Consider the following 20,190-nt stretch of genomic DNA (forward strand, 5'->3'; position numbering starts at 1 on the left):
TTAGGGGGGAGGGGCAGAAGGAGAGGGAGAGAATCATAAGCAGGCTCCATGCAGGGCTCGATCTCACGACCCTGAGATCGTGACCTGAGCCAAAATCAAGAGTGGGACCCTTGACCAGCTGAGCCGTGCAGGCGCCCCTACAGAAAACAATTTACATGCATATATGTAGTAGCTGATTCTTGTACTAAAAAATTGAAACTGATCATGAAATGATCACATGCCAATGCCTCCAGATTGCCTACTTTTTTCCAAATACAGTGTAGGTTAGAGGTGCCACCGAGGGGCTTGTCACCATTTCCCTCCTCCTGCCTGAAGAGCTGTGAAGTGCCATGGGAGGCTTAAAGATGAATCACGTGTCGGGGTTCCTGGGTGTCACAGTCCGTTAAGCATCTGACTCTTGGTTTTGGCTCAGGTCATGATCTCAGGGTTGTGAGATTGAGTGGTCCGTCAGACTCTGCGCTCAGTGTGGAATCTGCTTGTCCCTTGCTCCTCCCTGCTGCCTCTCTCTCTCTCTCTCATAAATAAATAAAATCTTAAAAAAAAAGACAAATCACGTGTCACAGTACTCTCCTCATAAGAACACAGCCACTTCTCTGAAATGTGAATAGGTGACCTTTCCCTACTAAGAGTCATGCATAAGAGTCAGTGAGGAGAGTTTTTCGTCAATGAGAAAAGAAGCGCCTCATCACAGTAAACACACCAGTTTTTGCTCCTTAGTACTCAAAATATACAGTGTTTACACTGTACATATTTTCTTGGAGTTTGAAATTATCCAGGGAATAGACTGGATCCACACTATCACAGAGATACTTAGCCTTTTTTTTCTTTTTAAAAATTTAGAAAAGGAAAAATATCAGGCATAAGAAAGTGTCATTTAACAGTTATTCCTTTATCCTTTCTAAACATCAGTATTTCTCAAGAAATTCCCATGTTTTCTTACATGTGTAAGCACATTCAAATCTGTAGCTAAGGTTTGATAATTATGCCTTGTTATTAGAGATGGTCCCCAACTGATGAAGTTTTGACTTCTGATTTTTTGACTTTATGATGGTGAGAAAGCAATACATAGCCAGTAGGAACTCTACCTAGAATTTTGAATTTGATCTTTTCCTGGGCTAGTTATATGTAGTACGAGAATCTGGTGAAGCTGGGCAGGGTACCAAGCTGTAGCTGTTAGTCGGCCACACCATCACAAGGGTAAACAATCCATGCACTTAAAATCATTGTACTTTTCACTTTAGTACAGTATTCAACACATTACATGAGATACTCAACAGTTTATTATAAAACAGGCTTTGTGTTAGAGGAGTTTGCCCAACTATAGACTAATAATGTAAGTGTTCCTAGCATGGTTAAGTTTGGCTAGGCTAAGCTATCATGTTGACCAGTTAGGTGTAGTGAATGCACTTTCGACCTACGATATTTTCAACTTAGAATGGGTCTACTGGGACGTAACCCCACTGTAAGTCGAGAAAGATCTGTAAACTTTTATTCATAGCCCGAGCTCGGGCCAGTATTGCTAATGGAGACAGAAAGAGACTCCAGAAAAACTCCAGCAGAACAGCACTCTCTTTGATCAGGAAGATTATGTCCTTTTTATAGAATTTAGAGACATAAAAATGACAATCCTAGTTACCATCAGAAGTTGTTTATTTTTGCTTTACACTTTTGGTTAAAGGTAGGGTTCTTTCTTGTTGTTCTGAAGTGGTAAGACACGGATTAAATTTAACTCTACTTGACTCCAAATCAAATGCTCTTAAATCTCTGCACCACTCTACCTTCAATGAGATCAAAGTGAATAACCAAACAGAACCCCACATTGTTTCCCCAGGGGTCGATGTGTTCTCTGCACAAATAATAATGCAGTTTTGAAACCTTCTTGTGCTTGTCATTTCTTTTCTTGTAATTCTGGGGCACACATCTTACTTTAATTTGCTTTCTACTAAATGTCCGAATCTCCACTGAACACCATTTTACACTGAACTTAAAATTTTTAAAATAGATTATTTTAAAAACCTCCTTTGCATTTACATTTCCCACTCACGTTCTCATCAAGGTTGCTTCTTAAGTTGTGCTCCCACTGGGCCTTCTGCTGACATTATCACCGAGGGAGATAAACACTACGACTCTCCATGTGCCACTTTTGTTTTCTAGTTTTGACAGAGTTCTGTACTTCCTGTGACAAAAAGTCAAACCTAAACTCCTGGCCTTACCATGACGTCATTACAACGTCAGCCAGCCTGGAAACTCCCCAACGACAAGGATCCATTCCTTCACTTCCAGGGATTCTCCTGCCCTCTGGTGTCCAAACTGAATCCCTGAACAAACTGTATTTTGTTCAGATGGACTTTTTCAGTCATTATTGAATTTTAGGCCTTGACAGTAAGTTCCACATGAAATAAAATATGGAAGAATCCACGATGAACAGCACAGGTCAGAAATGGAAACCAAACTGAGGTCAGGCCAACAGTAGCAGCCTGCTTGAAAATTCAGAATCAGGAAGATTTTTAAAGGCAGAAAATTTCATTTTTGATATTTGATTTATTGTAAAAGATTTACTTGGTAGTTTTATTCTCTGTTGATGAGGAATTTTATAATCTATGCCGGAGCGTAAAATGTTAACAAATGTTTACTTGAAAGTGAGTTTCAGTTTGTAAATCATTCCCTTATCAAAAAAGGTGAGAAGAGAGTACTTTAAAAATTTTTTTTATTGTGGTAAGAACAGTTACTGTGAGATCTATACTTTGAACAGATTTTTAAGTAGCCTGTAGATAACGTTGTGCAACAGATCTCTGGAACTTATTCATGTTGAGTAACTGAAATAGTATACGTATTCATGAGTGACGTCCCACTTTCTACTCCCTGCAGCCCCAGGCAACCAGTTTTATCCTTTGCTTTTATGAGTTTGACTATGTATGTAAACGGAAGTATGCAGGGTTTTTTTTTTTACCTTCTGGACTAACTTACTTCACTTATCAGAATGTGCTCTAAATTCATCTACACGGCACATATTGAAGGATCTCCTTTTTAAGATTGAATAATATTCTTTTGTGTGTATATATTACATTTTTTAACCCATTCATCAGTTGATGGACCTTTAGAGTGTTTCCACCTACAGTATGAAGGGTACTCAAAATATGAAAAAACAGAACTGGCGTATGATCCGGCAATCTCACTTCTGAAAATTTATCCAAACGAACTGAAATCGGGGTCTTGAAAAGAGATTAGCATTCCCATGTTCATTGCAGCACTATTTACAGTAGCCAAAATGTGGAAAGGACTTGTTTTTGAAGTTCAAATATTTAAGAATGTCTGTTTCACTATTCTCAAATCATTTTGCCACAGTTTTTGACAACTTCTAAACCTCTAATTTTGTAAAACGAACTTCATTTTTAAATTCCATTTCCCCCTAAATACTTACTGCTTTTACTATAAAATGTTTTAGCTTTACTTTCAAAGATCGAAATTTACACATGATTTTCCCAACTAAGTTTCCATTCTTTGGTAGGGAGCAAAAAGGGGTTGTTATGGCACTCTTTTAATTCCATAATTTGATTATACTATGGATGCATATAAGTCAAATGAAATATCAAATCAACTAAGCTAACCTCCTTGTTCCGATTTATTGGCCCTCATAGCCTGTAAAAACTTGACTAAGAATTGTTAAATCTCAAATAATCCCTGAGTAAACATCTCCCCCCTCTTCAATTCTATTTTAGGAATTTAGATCTTTAGAAAAATTTAACGTCTTTCTTTCCTTTTATCCATGGATTAATCAACTAGCTATTTCATTAACCAACCCACTATAAAATGTCAACATTAACGTTGTTTTAATGTCAAGTAATTTTTCAACTACCACCACCAAATGTAAAATAATGAAATCTCTCCCTTTCTATAATATTTCAAATCTTTGTCTGAACAAGAAGCCCCATCGTGTACAACTCCTCATATGGGCTTTTCTCTAGAGTAAATCAAAGGTAAAGCTTAAACGTTTCCCACCCCAATGCCCCTTATTGTCTCTCTTCTCTGCTATCAGATAAAATCTCCTACACTCACCAGGTGAGTGTGGATATGTATAACAGTCCTTATTTATTTCCACCAAATTATTAAACTTTCTAACACTATAAAAGACATTGAAAAGTTACAAAGTTCTTTTGATTCCAGGTCTGCTGGAAACACTGTCTTATCAAATATGCTGCCACGGACCAACCATGGGTCCTGGCATATCCACCTGGGTTAAGAAGATATATAGATAGATAGATAGATAGATAGATAGATAGATAGATAGATAGATAGATAGATAGATATAGATATAGATATAGATATATATTCATATATATACACATATCTTCTTTATCCGTTCATCTATTGATGGACACTTGGGGTGCTTCCATTTTATATATATATATATACACACATACATACAAACAATGGAATATTATTCAACCATAATAAAGAATGAAATCTTTCCATTTACAACAACATGGATGGAGCTACAGAGTATAATGCTAAGCAGAATAAATCAGAGAAAGACATACTGTATGATTTCACCCCATGTGGAATTTAAGAAACAAAACAAATGAACAAAGGAAAAAAAGATAGAAATAAATAAAAAAACAGACTCTTAACTGTAGAGAACAAACAGATGGTTACCAGAGGGTGTGTAGGGGAATGGGTGAAATAGGTGATGCAAATTAAGAGCACACTTACCATGATGAACACTGAGTAAGTTATAGAATTGTTGAATCACTATATTGTACACCTGAAACTAATATAACACTGTATGTTAACTATACTGGAATTAAAATTAAAAATTTAATTAAAAAATAGTATCCTAAACTCCCTTTTGGTTTATATAGTGTTAGACTGTGATAGTCTTACCAAATGGGACTGAAAAATAATGGAAGAATTCCCTCACGGCATCTCACGCTAGCTTCCCATTTAGGCCCTTGCGCAATATGGGTAACATTTTGTTGTCATTTGTTTTGTTTTAAGGAAGGCTTTCCTAATTCATTAAAAATCTTTGGGAAACTTTGGGAAAATCTCATTTTATGCACCACTAGCTTGTAGAGGCCTCAATTATATTAAATTCACAGTTTTATTTTCTTCCCAACATCTGTTCACTGTGTGGCCTTCCTCTTATTGGATAACAAACTGTTACTTTGTCACCACCCCTAAATTACCAGGGATATCTTTAATTCTATCCCTTCAGCTTTTTGATTCCAGAAGAGAGCAGCAGAGACAGGTGTACAATCTGGGCCTCCTGACTCTAAGTTCCCAAATTTTGACTACACTTAACCAAGGGCGTATGACAAAACATCACTCATTTTCCATTAACTGTAAACAGGCTGTGTTTCTCTGAAACCGTGAGAGGCAACCGATTTCTAACATTTCTCAATTACTCTTTTCAGCCGGCGTTCAGCTTTCTTTTCCATGGAGCCAACATTCTCTTTTAAAATGAAGTTGTCCAAATCCCAAGCCACTTACTATGTTCAATAGTGTTTTCCTTTTTCTCGTATAGAAATTCCTCTAAAAGAAAGGAAACTTTAAAAAAGAGAAAGAGCTACAGCCATATTTTGTTAAATGTCTCGCAAGATTAAATTCAGCTTAAAACTGGGCGCCTGGGTGGCTCAGTTGGTTAAGGGACTGCCTTCAGCTCAGGTCATGATCCTGGAGTCCCGGGATTGAGTCCCGCATCGGGCTCCCTGCTCGGCAGGGAGCCTGCTTCTCCCTCTGACCCTCCGCCCTCTCATGTGCTCTCTGTCTCTCTCATTCTCTCTGTCTCAAATAAATAAATGAAATCTTTAAAAAAAAAAAATTCAGCTTAAAACTATTTAACTTAGAAAGTAAATGATCCAAAATTGTTGGCTTAATTGTCATCTTTAAATTACTACCCAGTTAGGGTAGACAGAATCCAACCTTCATTTAAGCTGGGGAGCTTACTATTACATTTTTAGGTCCAGAGGTTAAAGTTCATTTGCTGGTACTAAATAAAATTTTGAATGGATATTTGCAGATAGGAAATTCATTTCTTCAAATGCTAGAAAACATAATTGCTTTATTAGACACTGAACAATAAAAAGGAAACTTGAGATTTTTTTTTAACCTTTTAAACATAGAATATTCAAGGTTCAGATATAACAACAATAAAGCTGGTTTTTAATTGCAAAAACAAAATAGAGAAAGAGACAAATGTACCTGTATATTTGCATCCCTGGCCTTTCTGCCTCTGACATTAAATACAGGATCTTTCCCCATCCGTGTTATAAACTGACTCTTAGATGAATCAGCAAGGGGATAGGATGGCACCTATGAAATCGCCTTTTATATATATATATATAAATAAAAATCAGACTTCCTTTACATATGTAGCTTAGTTTTCTCAGCTTGCTGAAAATGAAAGCCTGGTTTAGTCTTCCCATGTGCCACGTCTTTCTTCCCTCACATGAGTCAACCCTCTGATTTGTTTAAAAGGAAAGGTGCAACCTGTAGAGAACAGCCTGAAGCAGCAGGGGGAGAAAACTTTTAACAGCTGTCTGGTGCCTTTCCAAGGGGCAAAGTTCTCTCATTGGATAAAACCTATTTTTCTCCTCTTATCCGTCGCTTCCCACCGCACTGCTAAAGGCACTATACAAACAGGCAGGTCTGCCAAGCATAACACGGTCACACGGCACCAGCCGTGCGTGCAGCCAGCCCTGGAAGATAGGTGCCGAACCAGGGCTGGCTGCTGGTGGGCTCCCCCCTTTCCTCTCACGGTGTGCCTGGGCAGGTCCCTTTTCTGGAACACTCTTGTGCTGCTATTGTTTCCAGCAAGACACTCACATTTTCAAATTTTGGTATAGATTTTTTCTTTCCTCCTCAAAATTTAAACTATCTTAAGAGTTTTTCAACACAGTAGGTGGAGACACAGGTAAGTTCCCTGATTTATTTCCTACAGGAACTGAAGTGGTAGAACTCAGGCAAATGTTAAGAAAGCTGGCGCCGCAAATAAATGATTCTCTACCATAGAGTCAGATGGACTGTGTTACTAGGTAGAAATTAAGAGGACAGACATACAGACAAAAATTCACGACATATTTAATACCTGAGATGCAGAGCTTCAAAAGGAACATTTCCTAGGGTTTTCGGAGGAAACTAATAGGATCGTTTACTTCAGATGTACATTTTCCCACACTTCTTTTTAAAGATTTTATTTAGAGAGAGCACGAGTGGTGAGAGGTGCAGAGGGAGGAGAGAGTGAACCTCAAGCAGACCCCTCACTGAGTACAGAGCCCAACGGAGGCCTCGATCTCTCGACCCTGAGATGGTAACCTGAGCCGAAACCAAGAGTCAGATGCTCACATGACTGAGCCACCCAGGCACCCCTTGCCCACGCTTTCTTTTTCCTTTATGGGATTTTTCTTTCCTTCTTTACTGTCTTACCTGCTTAGGTTGCTTGGCATCTCGTTATTTTTAGATCTGTGTGCTACACAGCTGTATGAAATCAAAGGAAATTCTACTGTTTTCAATGTGCTAAAATAACAATATTTAGTTCAAACGGTACTATCTTAAACCTCAGGGAGCAACTCCACCAAATCACTTTCGTTTGTGAAAGCAGAGTGGAGACGCGGACCTCAGAGATCATGCACAGCAACCTAAAGGATAAAGATCTTATCCAAACACTGGCAGCATGCCAGATGGAAAAGCTGCCATACAAAAAAATACATTTCCAAAGATCATTTTATAATAGTCAATAGAAACCAGGTTTTCCTTCTCTTCTTTTTTCCTTAGATTTTATTACCCTTCACCCTTCTTGTCAGAGGTGAGCAAGGAGGAAAATGGTCATGTTTGCTTCTTTGTTAAATTGTTCATGTCTTCATTCCTCTATACTTTACTCATATTAAAATTCCTAATTATTGAAAACTTTGGTATCAAAAACTGTGGCTTGAATGTCATGATATTTCTTTTGGAAATTGGTTACTTGCATAACTAGAGCTGCAAAGTCAAAAGAAAAAAAAATTTCTTAAACTGGAGGGCTATTTCAAAAATGTAATGCAGGCAAAATCATGCTTTTGCTTTGATTTAAATGATAGACCAACCAGATTGTACCTCAGGCAGTATAAGCCATAAGCCCACTATGAGTCGCCTTTGACAGAGCATCAAACGTGCAGCCTGTAATTGGGCAAGAGCTTTGTATCATTTGAGCTCCACATCCTTTTGAGTTGTAGCTTAATCCATTTTAATATAGGGTTCCTTCCATTATCGAGTTGACAGATTCCACTTGGCTGGAGGCGAAGCGCTAGAAACAATGACTAAAGACACTTAGATCTTTAGACCAGCAGCCAGTTAAGAATATGCTAGGTAATTACCAAATGGCTAATATTCTGTACCTCTTTGGTGCAGACCTGGGACAAATAGATATCAGGAAAAGCTTAGTTTTTTTTTAAGACCAGACGTGAGATTTCTGTAAAAGATAGAAATATTCTCAAATTACAAATGGAAAATCATTAACAGTTTTTAGTACAACTTCTTTGAGATTTCTTCTAATTTAGTGACCCATTATGATTTTATTCCTATAAAATTGGATCTCAGGGTCATATATTGTGACTAATTCCAGTATATTTAATTCCCTGAGAATGATCCTCTTGAGTTCAAGGATCTGAGAAGTATAGTTTGAAGCCTTGACAAAATTCCAGTTAGAGCCTGGTATAAATGGCTCAGTTCAGGGGAGATTATGTTTCCAACTTGTCTAAATATGAAAACAGGGAGAAAGCAGAGCTCTCTTATAGACTTTCCTTAATGTCACTCATTTTCTTCTCTACACCTGCAACATAGAGCCAAAGTTTTCCATTCCACAAGAATGTATTAGTACATTAAGAATTCAAATGTGATGACAGAATTGTTCTGAATTAACGTTCTGAATTATAATATTTTGAAATAATAAAATAGGTTTGGTATGTGGAAGGGTAAATATTTGGTAAAAAAATCAAATTATGAAAGCATTCTCTTCGTATTCATGTTCTTTGGATAAAGGCACATCAAATTCATTTAATTTGTACTAGTTTGAACTTTTGTGTTATACCACCAGGGGGCAGGGTATGCTAACTATTGAATTAGTGAACACAAAAAGCACACGAGAGGCAATTTCAGACAGAAGTGAAAAATTCCCTGAATGGTTTCTGCACAGATCCTTCAGGGAAAGAGCTGTTGAATTGTTCACAGCATAATTTTCACACCAGTTATAAAAAAAAACTAATTACAGTGTAAAACTATTAAAGCTCTTTTATAAGTAATTTTTATGATGTGGTGATTTGTTCCATTTAATTTTTAATAATCATGGGTTAATTTAAAACTGCAATCATAAATGAATGAAAAGAAATTGAAAATAATGGTTTCTCATGTATTCCCATGTTTATAGATCACTTTCTTCATAATTATTTCAACTCAAATTTCATGTATCTTCTTAGGAAACAGTAATCTTCCTAGCAAATTCACTGTGGGAACTTTAGAAAAATATGTATAACTTAGAAAGTTTTTGAGAAACTTGGGAAGCCTGAATAAGCAAGGGTAATCTGTTTTACTAGGTTCTCTTTGATGACCATTAGCCATTTCACCTGCCAACAAACAGAGACAGCTGTCTTTTGGGATGCAAAGTTAATTCAAGAAGAGAACAGTTCAAAAGACAACAGAAACATGTAGCATGGGGTTTTATAGTCAGCTTTCTGAGGTCAGAATTTTTGGAATGAAAGACAATTGCCTTGGAATTGAAATTATAAATTTTCACTCGTGCTAGTGTAACTGAAAAGAGTATTTCAAAAGCAAAATCCCAAATAGGCATAGATAAAGGACTTAAATATATACAACTTTGAATTGAGGTATAATTGACATACTAGTTTCAGATGTGCAAAGTGATGATTTGATATTTGTATATCTTGAAAAACATGCAATAAGTCCAGTTAACATACATCACCATACATAGTTACAAAATTCTTTTTCTTGTGACGAGAACTTTTAAGTATATTCTCTTAGCAACTTTCAAATATGCAGTACAGTGTTATTAACTCTAGTCACCATTCTATCCACTATATTCCCATGATGTGATTATTTTAAAACTGGAAATTTGTACCTTTTGACCCCCTTCACCCATTTTGCCAATCCTCCCACTCCCTGCTTCTGGTAAGCACCAATCTGTTTTTTGTATCTATCAATTTGGTGTTTTTGTTTTTAAGATGCCACATGTAAGTGAGGTCATACAGTATTTACCTTTCTCTGTCTGCCTCATCTCACATAGCATAATGCCCCCTGGGTCCATCCTTGTTGTCTCAAATGACAAACTTCCATTCCTTTTTTATGGCTGAATAATATTCCATTTTAATAATTAAAGTATTTTTGAGAGAGAAAACTGGATTTAAATATATTCAAGGTAAACTGCTTTTATTTACAAGGGCATGTGATTCTATATTGATCCTGTTGACCATTCCTTTAATATTATCAATGGTAAGTCTTAAAAACCTTATTATAAGTAAGTATAAATTCCTCAGGTGCATGAACAATGTCTTTACTCCTCTTCACATTTCTTTTCAGTGTCCAAGCAAAACCTATGATCCACTGATTAAATCCACCCGAGATTTTCCGGATGATGTCATCAGTTTCATCAAGCGGCACCCTGTGATGTTTAAATCAGTATACCCAGTTGCGGGAGGACCAACATTCAAGAGGATCAATGTGGATTACAGACTGACCCAGATCGTGGTGGATCATGTTGTTGCAGAAGATGGTCAATACGATGTAATGTTCCTTGGAACAGGTATGCTAGAACCAGATTATGCTTTCTTCCAAAAGAATTTTTCACTATTAGACAAAGAAAGCAAAACTTCAAAAAGATTGTTGGTAAAAATCAAGCTGAGTAATTATTAGCTAATATCAGTCAGTATTTCTTACCATTACATAACACATGCTTTTAAGTGACAGTTATAAATATCTCCCCACCTCCTTTGGTATTATCTGAGATTTCAAAATATATTTGTATGTTATGACTACAAAATACCTGCTTAGATTAGGTGCTCAACACATATTTGTTGATTGACTATGGACTAAAATTAAACAAGTATGGCAAAGCAATGTTTCTTTTCAAACTTCACATTTTCCTCTCTCTAGGGAGATTTTTGATAAGCCCCCTCAAACGATCCCTTCACCCAATTTTGAGAATCGCTGACTGAGTTAAGATGCTTTTCAAAAAATTAAGCAACAGTTTGTAAAAATCTTTAAGTAGAAACTTGTTGGAAATCATTTTTCCTGTCTTTGAATTTTGTGGATAAGTACAACTTTCATTATTAGAGCCCATTTTACTTAATTTTTTTGTCTGTCAACTCAGTAATTATAAAATGATTAAAAAATATTTTTCCAGAAAAAGAAATATTGCTTATATAGTCTGTCTCAAAAAAAAAAAGGAAAAAGAAAAAAAAGGTATCATTTAATAATACCATGTGAATTCTAATGGCGGTAGAGTTAACATGCATCATTTAGACAAAAGTACTTCATCGTGGATAAATGTTGTATGATTTAGTGAATCAGGCCTTGCATAAAGAAATAGAAATTAGTGGGTTTTCAAGAAATGGACATTTTTATTGAACTAGGTTTTCAGAACTAGAGAACAGTTTTATTTATTTATTTTTAAACGTAGTTTTACAAAAGTAGGGTTTATCAGGGAATGTGTCTGTCACACACTTAGAGGGCTTTCTGGAATACTCGTTGTCAAGCCTGATGATGTTGCAGATGGCAATACCAAGACCCAGGAAAGGAAGTGATGCTTTCAAGACTGTGGAGATTACTACTGAAGTGACACAATTTGAAATAATTAATCTCTCATGAATTCTAAGGAGTTTGCCCCTTAATTTGCAGAGCCCACCCAAAGCATTCCTAGGTCATTTCCAGTGTTGTAAATGCTATTCAGCCACTAGGTGGTACTACCTAACTTTTGCTGAGAAAATTATAAGGTAAATAAGATGGATGGAGTTTCAATTATGACATTTGGAAAATGTATATTTAATATTTTTCAAAAATCCTAGAATCATTTAAAAACAGAGTTAAATAATTCAGACTATTTTGTGCAAATAGGATCATTACCATACATGTGAATATTCTTCAACCACAGTGCCAGAATTTAAAAGCATCTATTTTGTATGATTTCCAAATGAGGCTTTTTTTTGTTTTTTGTTTTTTCTAAAACGTTCTTTTGATTGTCTTTCTGCAATAGCATGCCACCTTGGAAACTGCAATAGAAGATCCTGTATTTAAGGCATCTTTACTAAATGCCAATTTTTGGTTTATAGTCTTTCAAATTTGGGTTACTCTTTTAAATTAAACTAAAATAATTTTAAACAAAACTTCAATTTCTAGCCCATTAATAAGGTTTCTGTAAATAAAATATGTTTGATGAGTGCACTACAATTTTCCCCATGTAGATGGCTTCAGTGATTTCTCTATCATTTGTTAACATGATTTAAAAATGTATATATCCTACCTTTCGTGGTAAGTTGGATATAAGTACTAACTAAATACTTCTTATACTGAGAGAGAGAGAAAAATATATTTTAGTATATTTTCACCTTTCAAATTAAGTTACAAAAAGGTCATTCCACTTTAGTTATAGTTTCAACCAGTATTTAAATGAGACCTATATATTCCTTTTGCGAGCAATGTACTTCAAGTATACGTCTTTTAATATTTTCTTTATAAATATGTTTTATGAGCTAAAAACTATCATGTTTTGGAAGGAGAGAATCCAGTCCACTAAGCTTCCCTTCTTGCATGCTTTATTTAATCTGACTTCTTGAGAGCATTGAAAGAAAAATGAGGGGAACAATATAAATGTTGCTAAGCATGTACTTACAGCCAAACACTGAAGTAGAAACAGCAGGATCATAGGTCATGTATTTTTTCAGACATTGGGACAGTCCTCAAAGTGGTCAGCATTTCAAAGGAGAAGTGGAATATGGAAGAAGTAGTATTGGAGGAGTTGCAGATATTCAAGGTAAGACAGTCCATAGTTACAGAAGAGATGGTGAAACTTAACAGCTCTTGGTATAGAACAGTATATTTATTTATTTATTTATTTTTAAAGATTTTATTTATTTATTTGAGAGAGAGAGAGAGAGCACATGAGGGGGGGAAGATCAGAGGGAGAAGCAGACTCCCTGCCGAGCAGGGAGCCCGATGCGGGACTCGATCCCGGGAATCCAGGATCATGACCTGAGCTGAAGGCAGTCGCTTAACCAACTGAGCCACCCAGGCGCCCTAGAACAGTATATTTAAATACATCATCACTTTTCCTGGAGATGTCTGTGCACTTAGCTCCTTTACTTTCCTTCTCCTTAGGCAACGGAAAAAAAGTTTTAAAAGCAACTGAGAATGGGACTCCCCTTTCCCTGTAGAATACCACTAAATTCAGGGCTCCTGGGATTGCCCCTCATTACTTTATTCTCTAAGCATATGGTCAGACAAATCGCCCCAGTAGATGAAAGCCTGGGGTCTCTTTGACTATCCAGATGCTTTTCTACTTTATAAATTCTACTTTTCAATTTTTCCTCAATTGAATTTGAGAAAACTGGAAGAGTGTATAAATCACACGTCCCTGCTTTTTTGTAAGGAATTTTTTTTTAAAGGTTGTATGATATGCAAGTCTTCATTCTTTATGTATGCTACATTCCCTTAAGGAGTTACTAGATCTGGAATAATAGTTTTCCGGATTTGGGGAATGTCTGACTTTTAACAGTACATTTGAATTGTGGTGTTCTTTGTAGATGCTCAGTGACAGTTTAAAATTATTTTCTGAGAATAACATTAGAAATAAAATTGTATTTCTGAGAGGAGCCTTTAAAAAATATGTTGTTCCTCTCGTAACATTTTTGTTGAGATGGTTCGTTAAAATGGGCTGTTTCCCTGTGAACATCTATTGCCTTAAAATGGAGTAGAGCCCTCAATGGGGAGGAAAGCAAGGTAATTAACTAGCTGAGTTCCACAGGATCCTGTTTACATTGTAATGATAATAGTGGTCAAGGAGTTAACTAGAACAAGATCTGCTATCTGGCATCTACCAGAAACAGTCTTGGGTGGTTTCTGAGGGAGAAGCTGATGTCAAATATAAGTGTGAACCCAGAAGCCAAAAATAAAACTCCCACAATACCTAGGGCACATTAGAATAAGGTTTACTTATTGACTGTTAGTGATCAAGAGGAATTGTTCGGATTCCACTGTTAAGATTAAATGATGAATCTGTTTTCTTCATTTAAAAAAAAAAAAGTTACTGGATAGAACTTTCTCATTTTAACATCTTCCTTTCCTTTTTTATGTATTTTCTTAAACTTCTGATATCTGCTTCTGTTTATCGGTTTGAAAATACTGGCCAGTGAGAAATGAATGAATAGTAAATAGGTAGATGATAAGTAGATGAAAAAATTTTAAAGCATGCCATCCTTTAGTTTGGTAGCTTTTGTGTTCATATTTCTAATTTTATATTGCATGCACAAAGCCATAATTTCTACAAATAAAGCTAGCCTTAGTTCATAGAACAAAATCATGAGCATCAGTAGCTTGCAGTGTTCCATAAAGAATATGCTCATCCACAAGGAGCACTATAACTTTTCAGAACTCTGCTACTTGAACAAGTTTTTGAACTACTGATCTAAGTGAGAGCAGGACGAGGTAATAAATAATTATGGAGATGTTCTTGTCAACACTAGTTTGAATTATATGGAAGCAGTTAAGATAAGCAGATTTAGAAGGAGAAGCCTTGTGGGTAACTGGGAGCGATTTTCAATGCAGAGTTTTTCTTCATACATTTAGGTAATTTTTCTGTAATAAGATACTTTAAAATAACTATTTTGATAATTTCTATTAAGGTAGAATTACAACACATTGGAAGGAAATAGCAAACATTAAGATCCTTTTCCCCTCCTGTGTAACAGACCCTTGAAGTTTACTTCAGTGATCTTTGGCACATGACGAAACAACATATTGGCCACTATAAAAGACTGTTAATGATTATCTTTATTAACATTTGACTTCTTTTTTCAGCACTCATCAATCATCTTGAACATGGAGTTGTCTCTGAAGCAGGTACTTTCTAATTTTTGTGTAAATATTAGCTACCAAAGCAACAAGTTCCTCGAATTCAAGTTCAATTTAGGAAAAATCTATTGAAGTTGGAAGTTAAATTTTAAATAATATAAAAAGCTCTAGATTATTTGTTTCTTTTATAACCTATTAGAGGCCACTGTGGCAATCTTGTTTTGGGAGAAGTAGAACCAAGTACCATTAAGTGAATGATATATTCTCCCCTTCCCTTGGCTCTTGAAAACTGAGCTCAATTTCTTTGTCTCTTGAGGATGTGTTTCTGTCAAGGCCATAAGAAATTCATGTAGAATACCAGTCCTAATCACTAAAAATGATTTTTAACCAGGGAATCTAAAAGTTAGACTATGGACTGTGGTGGCGAAGAGCCCAAGAGTCAACCTCCATCCTTCTACTTAGTATCTGACTCCTGGAATCAATTTCCTTAACAGTGAAGTTAGGGAAATAAAATCCAACTCCTAATAAATGGATGCTGCATGCAAAATTCTAGACAGAGAATTGGTACATTGTGAGTGTAAAGTAAATGGTAGCTAATAATAATATTTATTAGATTCCACATTTCTCAGATATGATACTCCAAATCCTAGTTGATTCAAGAGGTTCAGACTTGCATTAGGCTAAGAAAGTTATGGGACAATGTGTTGAACCATAAGGTGTTGCCAACATTGTCTTAATCTACTATGCCTAGTAATGATATAGAGATTATTAGGGAAAAGATCTAAACAGGTTTCTTCTTTGGTCTTTTCCATTAATTTGTCCACTCAACATTTAGTTCTTGAAGGTCTACTACTGCCCTTGGAGGGTACAGAAATGAATGAATGGCATAGCCCTTAACTTCCAGAAGCTCACAGTGGAACCAGGAGATGAAGAGGGAGCACACTGACAATGCAGAGTGATAGTGGAAGCACAAACTGGGGGGACACAGGGGAGTCTAAGAGGGAGCCAGGTGGAGCAGGGGAAGACAGCACAAAGAAGACCATGTACTCAAACTATGAAGGATGTTTCAGTTAACCAGATAAATTCAAAGAGGGTGGGATGAGGAAGCCTATGTCAAGGGGAGGAGGAGAACATTTGGAAAGGTGTGAAGAGCGAGAGACCATGGCTTCTTCTAGTAAGTTTGTGGACACTTAGAGCAAAGGGCTTATGTGTATGCAGGAGGCAAGGAGGCTAGAAATGAATCTGGGATTATAAAACAGAGCAAGATTAGGTGCATTCTTCTATGTCCTCCTAAGAGGTTTAAAAATTTTATCTAAGGACAATGAAAACTTTTAAATATTTTCAGCAGGAATGTGTTGTGATAAGATTTTCCTCTTAGGAAGGTCGATGTGGTGTGGCAGTGTGGCAGGATGGGCTGAGTCCTGGGGTTGAAAACAAGACTGAAGCCAGTGGAAATACTAGGACACTTATAAGTAATCCAGGACAGAAATGATTAAGACTAAGGTGGTGACAGTGGCAGAAGCAGTGGAGAGGAAGAGAAGGAAGTCAAGAGCTCTGTGTAAGAGAAAGGAATAGATATGGTGGCCAACTGAGAGAGAGGGGACTCAGGGACAACTGCCTCCTTTGTGTCCTGGGTGACTGGGGACGTGCCTCTCACCAAGGCAGGGTAGCAGGGCTAGATTGAGGGCAGTCAGTATGTCCACCTCAGTGTTGTTTTCAAGATGCCACTGACTCTTTGGAGAATAAGAACAGCAAAGGAATGAGGATAGAAAAGAGGGGACACCTAACATTTAATGCAAAGAAAGGAATCATCAAAGGAGACCAAAGTCTTAGGCAGGAATAAAGACAGAGCACAAGGAAAAGTGAAGAGAGTTTCAAAGAAGATGTCATTCTTGGCGTCAAACACCACAGAGAATTTAAGTAAAACAAATACTGAACAGGGGGCATTGCATTTAGCAACCGGGAAGTCCTAACTGACATTGTCATGGGCTGGAGAGGTATAAGACAGATTTCTGCAGGCTGAGTACATGTATGATGTTTATGTCAATATTTATTTCTCAAGTTTTCCCCCTTTGTTAAATGTTTGACATGGTCCAGGAGTGTTGACCATGAGTTCCTCCAAGGCACAGACTCTGGCTTATTTAACTATATCATCCCTCTCCCTACGTCCTCCAGCACATACACTTAAGTGAATGCATCTAAAGAGCAGTGCATCATTTTCAGGACTTATTTTCAAAATGGGATTTTATGTACTATCCTGCAGCCTTTCATTTGTGATCTTTCAAGCCTCCTTAATACTTTCTTCACGGCGATACTAAATATTTTCTCTCCCTCTTATAACCCATTTTCCTTCAGGGATCAGTAAATACATCATTAGCAAGTGAGATGGTTCAAACCACAAGAAAGTTTTATAAATCCTTTTTCAGTCATCTCTCATGGAGGAAGCCACAGCAGAGGAAGACCATCAGTGTTGCCTAAAGCATCTGTGCTTGATATAATCTACCAAAGCGTATTTTCAACCATTGAGAAAGAATTTGACGTCTTAATTCCTCAGTCTAACAGCTGGCTTTTGACCTTCTTAAATTACAGCCAAGGTTATTCTAGCTCTAGAGCACTGTCCATTCCAGTGTCAACATCATCCAACCCCCATCCTGCCAGGAGTAGAAGTGATTGACTTACCTTACTCTTTGTTATGTTTCTGCACAAGTGCTTACGTTCTGTATAAGGGACACTTGACGAGACTGACTGAGGTCTGTGGTGTGGTATTCAAGAAAGGGAAGTTTTTAAGACTAGTCTGAAAGATGCTTCCAATTCATTTGTCTTGCATGATTTGTAGCAACAATTGTACATTGGCTCCCGCGATGGGTTGGTTCAGCTCTCCTTGCACAGATGCGACACGTATGGGAAAGCCTGTGCAGACTGTTGTCTGGCCAGAGACCCCTACTGTGCCTGGGATGGAAATGCATGCTCTCGATACGCACCCACTTCAAAGAGGTAAGAGGCACAGTGAGTTAAGGGATAGCCTTCTTTTCTACACAGTGAATATCTCACACGAATACCTTGTCAGAGTTTAAAGAGAAAATAGATTGCAAACCATGGTCTGCTTTAAGACTATTACAATTCAGTGTTGTTTTACACGTGTGCATAAAACTCAGTGTTGAAGGAGGATAAAATGGAGTGTTCTGAAGCTCTGAAATGGGGAACTTTAAAAGTTCAGATAAATTGTTTATATTCTTTTCCCTCATCTACGTTAAATACTATTACAGGTTTGTTTTCCTCGACTACTTTGCCCTTTCTTTCATTCCTCCCTTCTTCCCTTATTTTTAAATATGTATATACTTTGCCTTACTGTTTTGCAAACAATGTATGAATATATGTGTTTGTGAAAGTGTGGCTTATATACAGCCCACAGCACATCCCAGTGACTGGGTACAATTTTATTTTTACTACAGTAACTTTAACTTGGTCAGCTTCTGCCACTCAGATATACTTTAAATGTCAAAATGTTGCCCTGCTGTTTGCTGTTCATTGCTTTATGTGCTCTTAAAAATCATCCTATTTTGAGCCAACAACACCCAGCTAGAAATTTCTTCTAGACACACATGAGCAAAAGCACCACAAAGTCATTAAGCAATGATCCAGTTTCAGCACTGTTTTCAATAGCGAAATAATTGGAACGAACCTGAATGCCATCAACATGACTGATACTGGCTAAATATATAATGATAATAATTTTTTAAATGTGTATTTTAGTAACTTTTTTTCCTATAGTATTGTTCAAAGTGTATTTTTCCTCTAGGTAAAATGTCAGCAAATTGTATATGGCATTTTTTTTTTAATCTTTAGGTCTGTATTAACAAAATGCGATGGTAACAGGTGAATATATAGTTTAGTCCCACTAGTGCATACAACACTTGTTTCTTGTTTGACAAATCAGTCAAATTTCAAATTCCAGGAATCACAGATTGAATGTAGAGTACAACAGCAGATACTGCTTGAGATATTTTATATTCCCTGAAATTTCTTCATTAGATATGAATGGAGAGATACTATTATTACAAGTCGAAAGTAAAAAACCCCAATATTTTATTATAGTTTTTGGCTAAGAATATACTTATGATAGTGAGTCCTTGGGGAATATTTTTCTTTTCTAGAGCTAAAAAACAAGAGTGCTCATTAGTTGGTAATGAACCTTCAGTTTGACGAATTGACCCTGTTTCTCAAGAAGCCAAGATTTAAAAACATTCTTGACCTTATGCACCTTATACCATCATAATTTTTCTTCTTATATTTACCAAGACTGTATCTCTGATCTTGCAGACATGTCACTGTGATATTTTCCCTTACCTTAACATAACGTGCACGTGAGCCAAAAAAATGTATATGATAGATGAATCTTGTATGGGGTTATCACCTGGTCAGCACTGCACTTAAGGAACACCCTAGATATTGCAGAGTTTACTGTGACTTTTATAGTTGCTGAAGTGCCAACATAAAATAGCTAAAGCGAATGAGAATATGCTATAAGAGATTAAGACTTCTTTAATTTTGATCTAGCAGCTTTTTCTTTTTTTAAGCAATAGCTACTGTTTTCTCTTAAGGAACAGATGTAAGAATAATGCACAACACCATTATTTATTATTATCATTATCTCTACTCTTGGAAAAACAATGTGAACAAGCTCTCAGCAGACAGGAGTGACTTTGAGCCATTCCTGCCATATCAGACTTGTACTTCCATTTGTGGTGACAATATTTAACTTGTTGCTTAATCAAATCTATGTAATAATGAATCTTCCTATGGTGAGGAGTTGTGTATTTGTGTTTACTTTCCTACCCACTAACTAAAGCTCTTATATCTTATTACTTTCCCACTGACTGATTGAAAAAAAAGAGGGTAGGGAGAGTTGTCCCTGTTGGATGGGTCTGAAACCAGGATTATATTTATAGTCAACCTGTTCTACTGAATAATTTGTCAAAAGTCAGAGGAGTTAAATAAAATTCAAGTCAACTTATTTCCAAAACAGGATTCACTCTGTTAAGACTCTATTGTTAGTAGTATTTGAATTAAGGTTAGAGTGATGGGAATATTGCCCTGTATTTAAGCTGAGCAGTAAGACAAACATAGTTCTGCTTCTGCCAC

The 20,190-nt window shown here is 36.5% G+C and overlaps 1 protein-coding gene across 4 annotated transcripts in view; it reads left to right on the plus strand.

Moving 5' to 3' along the window:
* Positions 1–20,190, plus strand: part of SEMA3D (semaphorin 3D) — a 271,318-nt gene that overhangs the window by 161,579 nt on the left and 89,549 nt on the right. For all 4 annotated transcript variants that reach the window (XM_064575343.1, XM_064575344.1, XM_064575342.1 and 1 more), the window contains 4 exons: positions 10,564–10,786; positions 12,924–13,012; positions 15,055–15,096; positions 17,885–18,042. In XM_064575343.1, coding sequence (XP_064431413.1) covers positions 10,564–10,786; positions 12,924–13,012; positions 15,055–15,096; positions 17,885–18,042 — 512 coding nt within the window. The remainder of the gene's footprint in view (positions 1–10,563; positions 10,787–12,923; positions 13,013–15,054; positions 15,097–17,884; positions 18,043–20,190) is intronic.

Source organism: Mirounga angustirostris, unplaced genomic scaffold, assembly GCF_029215605.1.
Source record: "Mirounga angustirostris isolate CCGP_5_RB_7025 unplaced genomic scaffold, mMirAng1.0.hap1 SCAF_12, whole genome shotgun sequence".
Lineage (NCBI taxonomy): Eukaryota > Metazoa > Chordata > Mammalia > Carnivora > Phocidae > Mirounga > Mirounga angustirostris.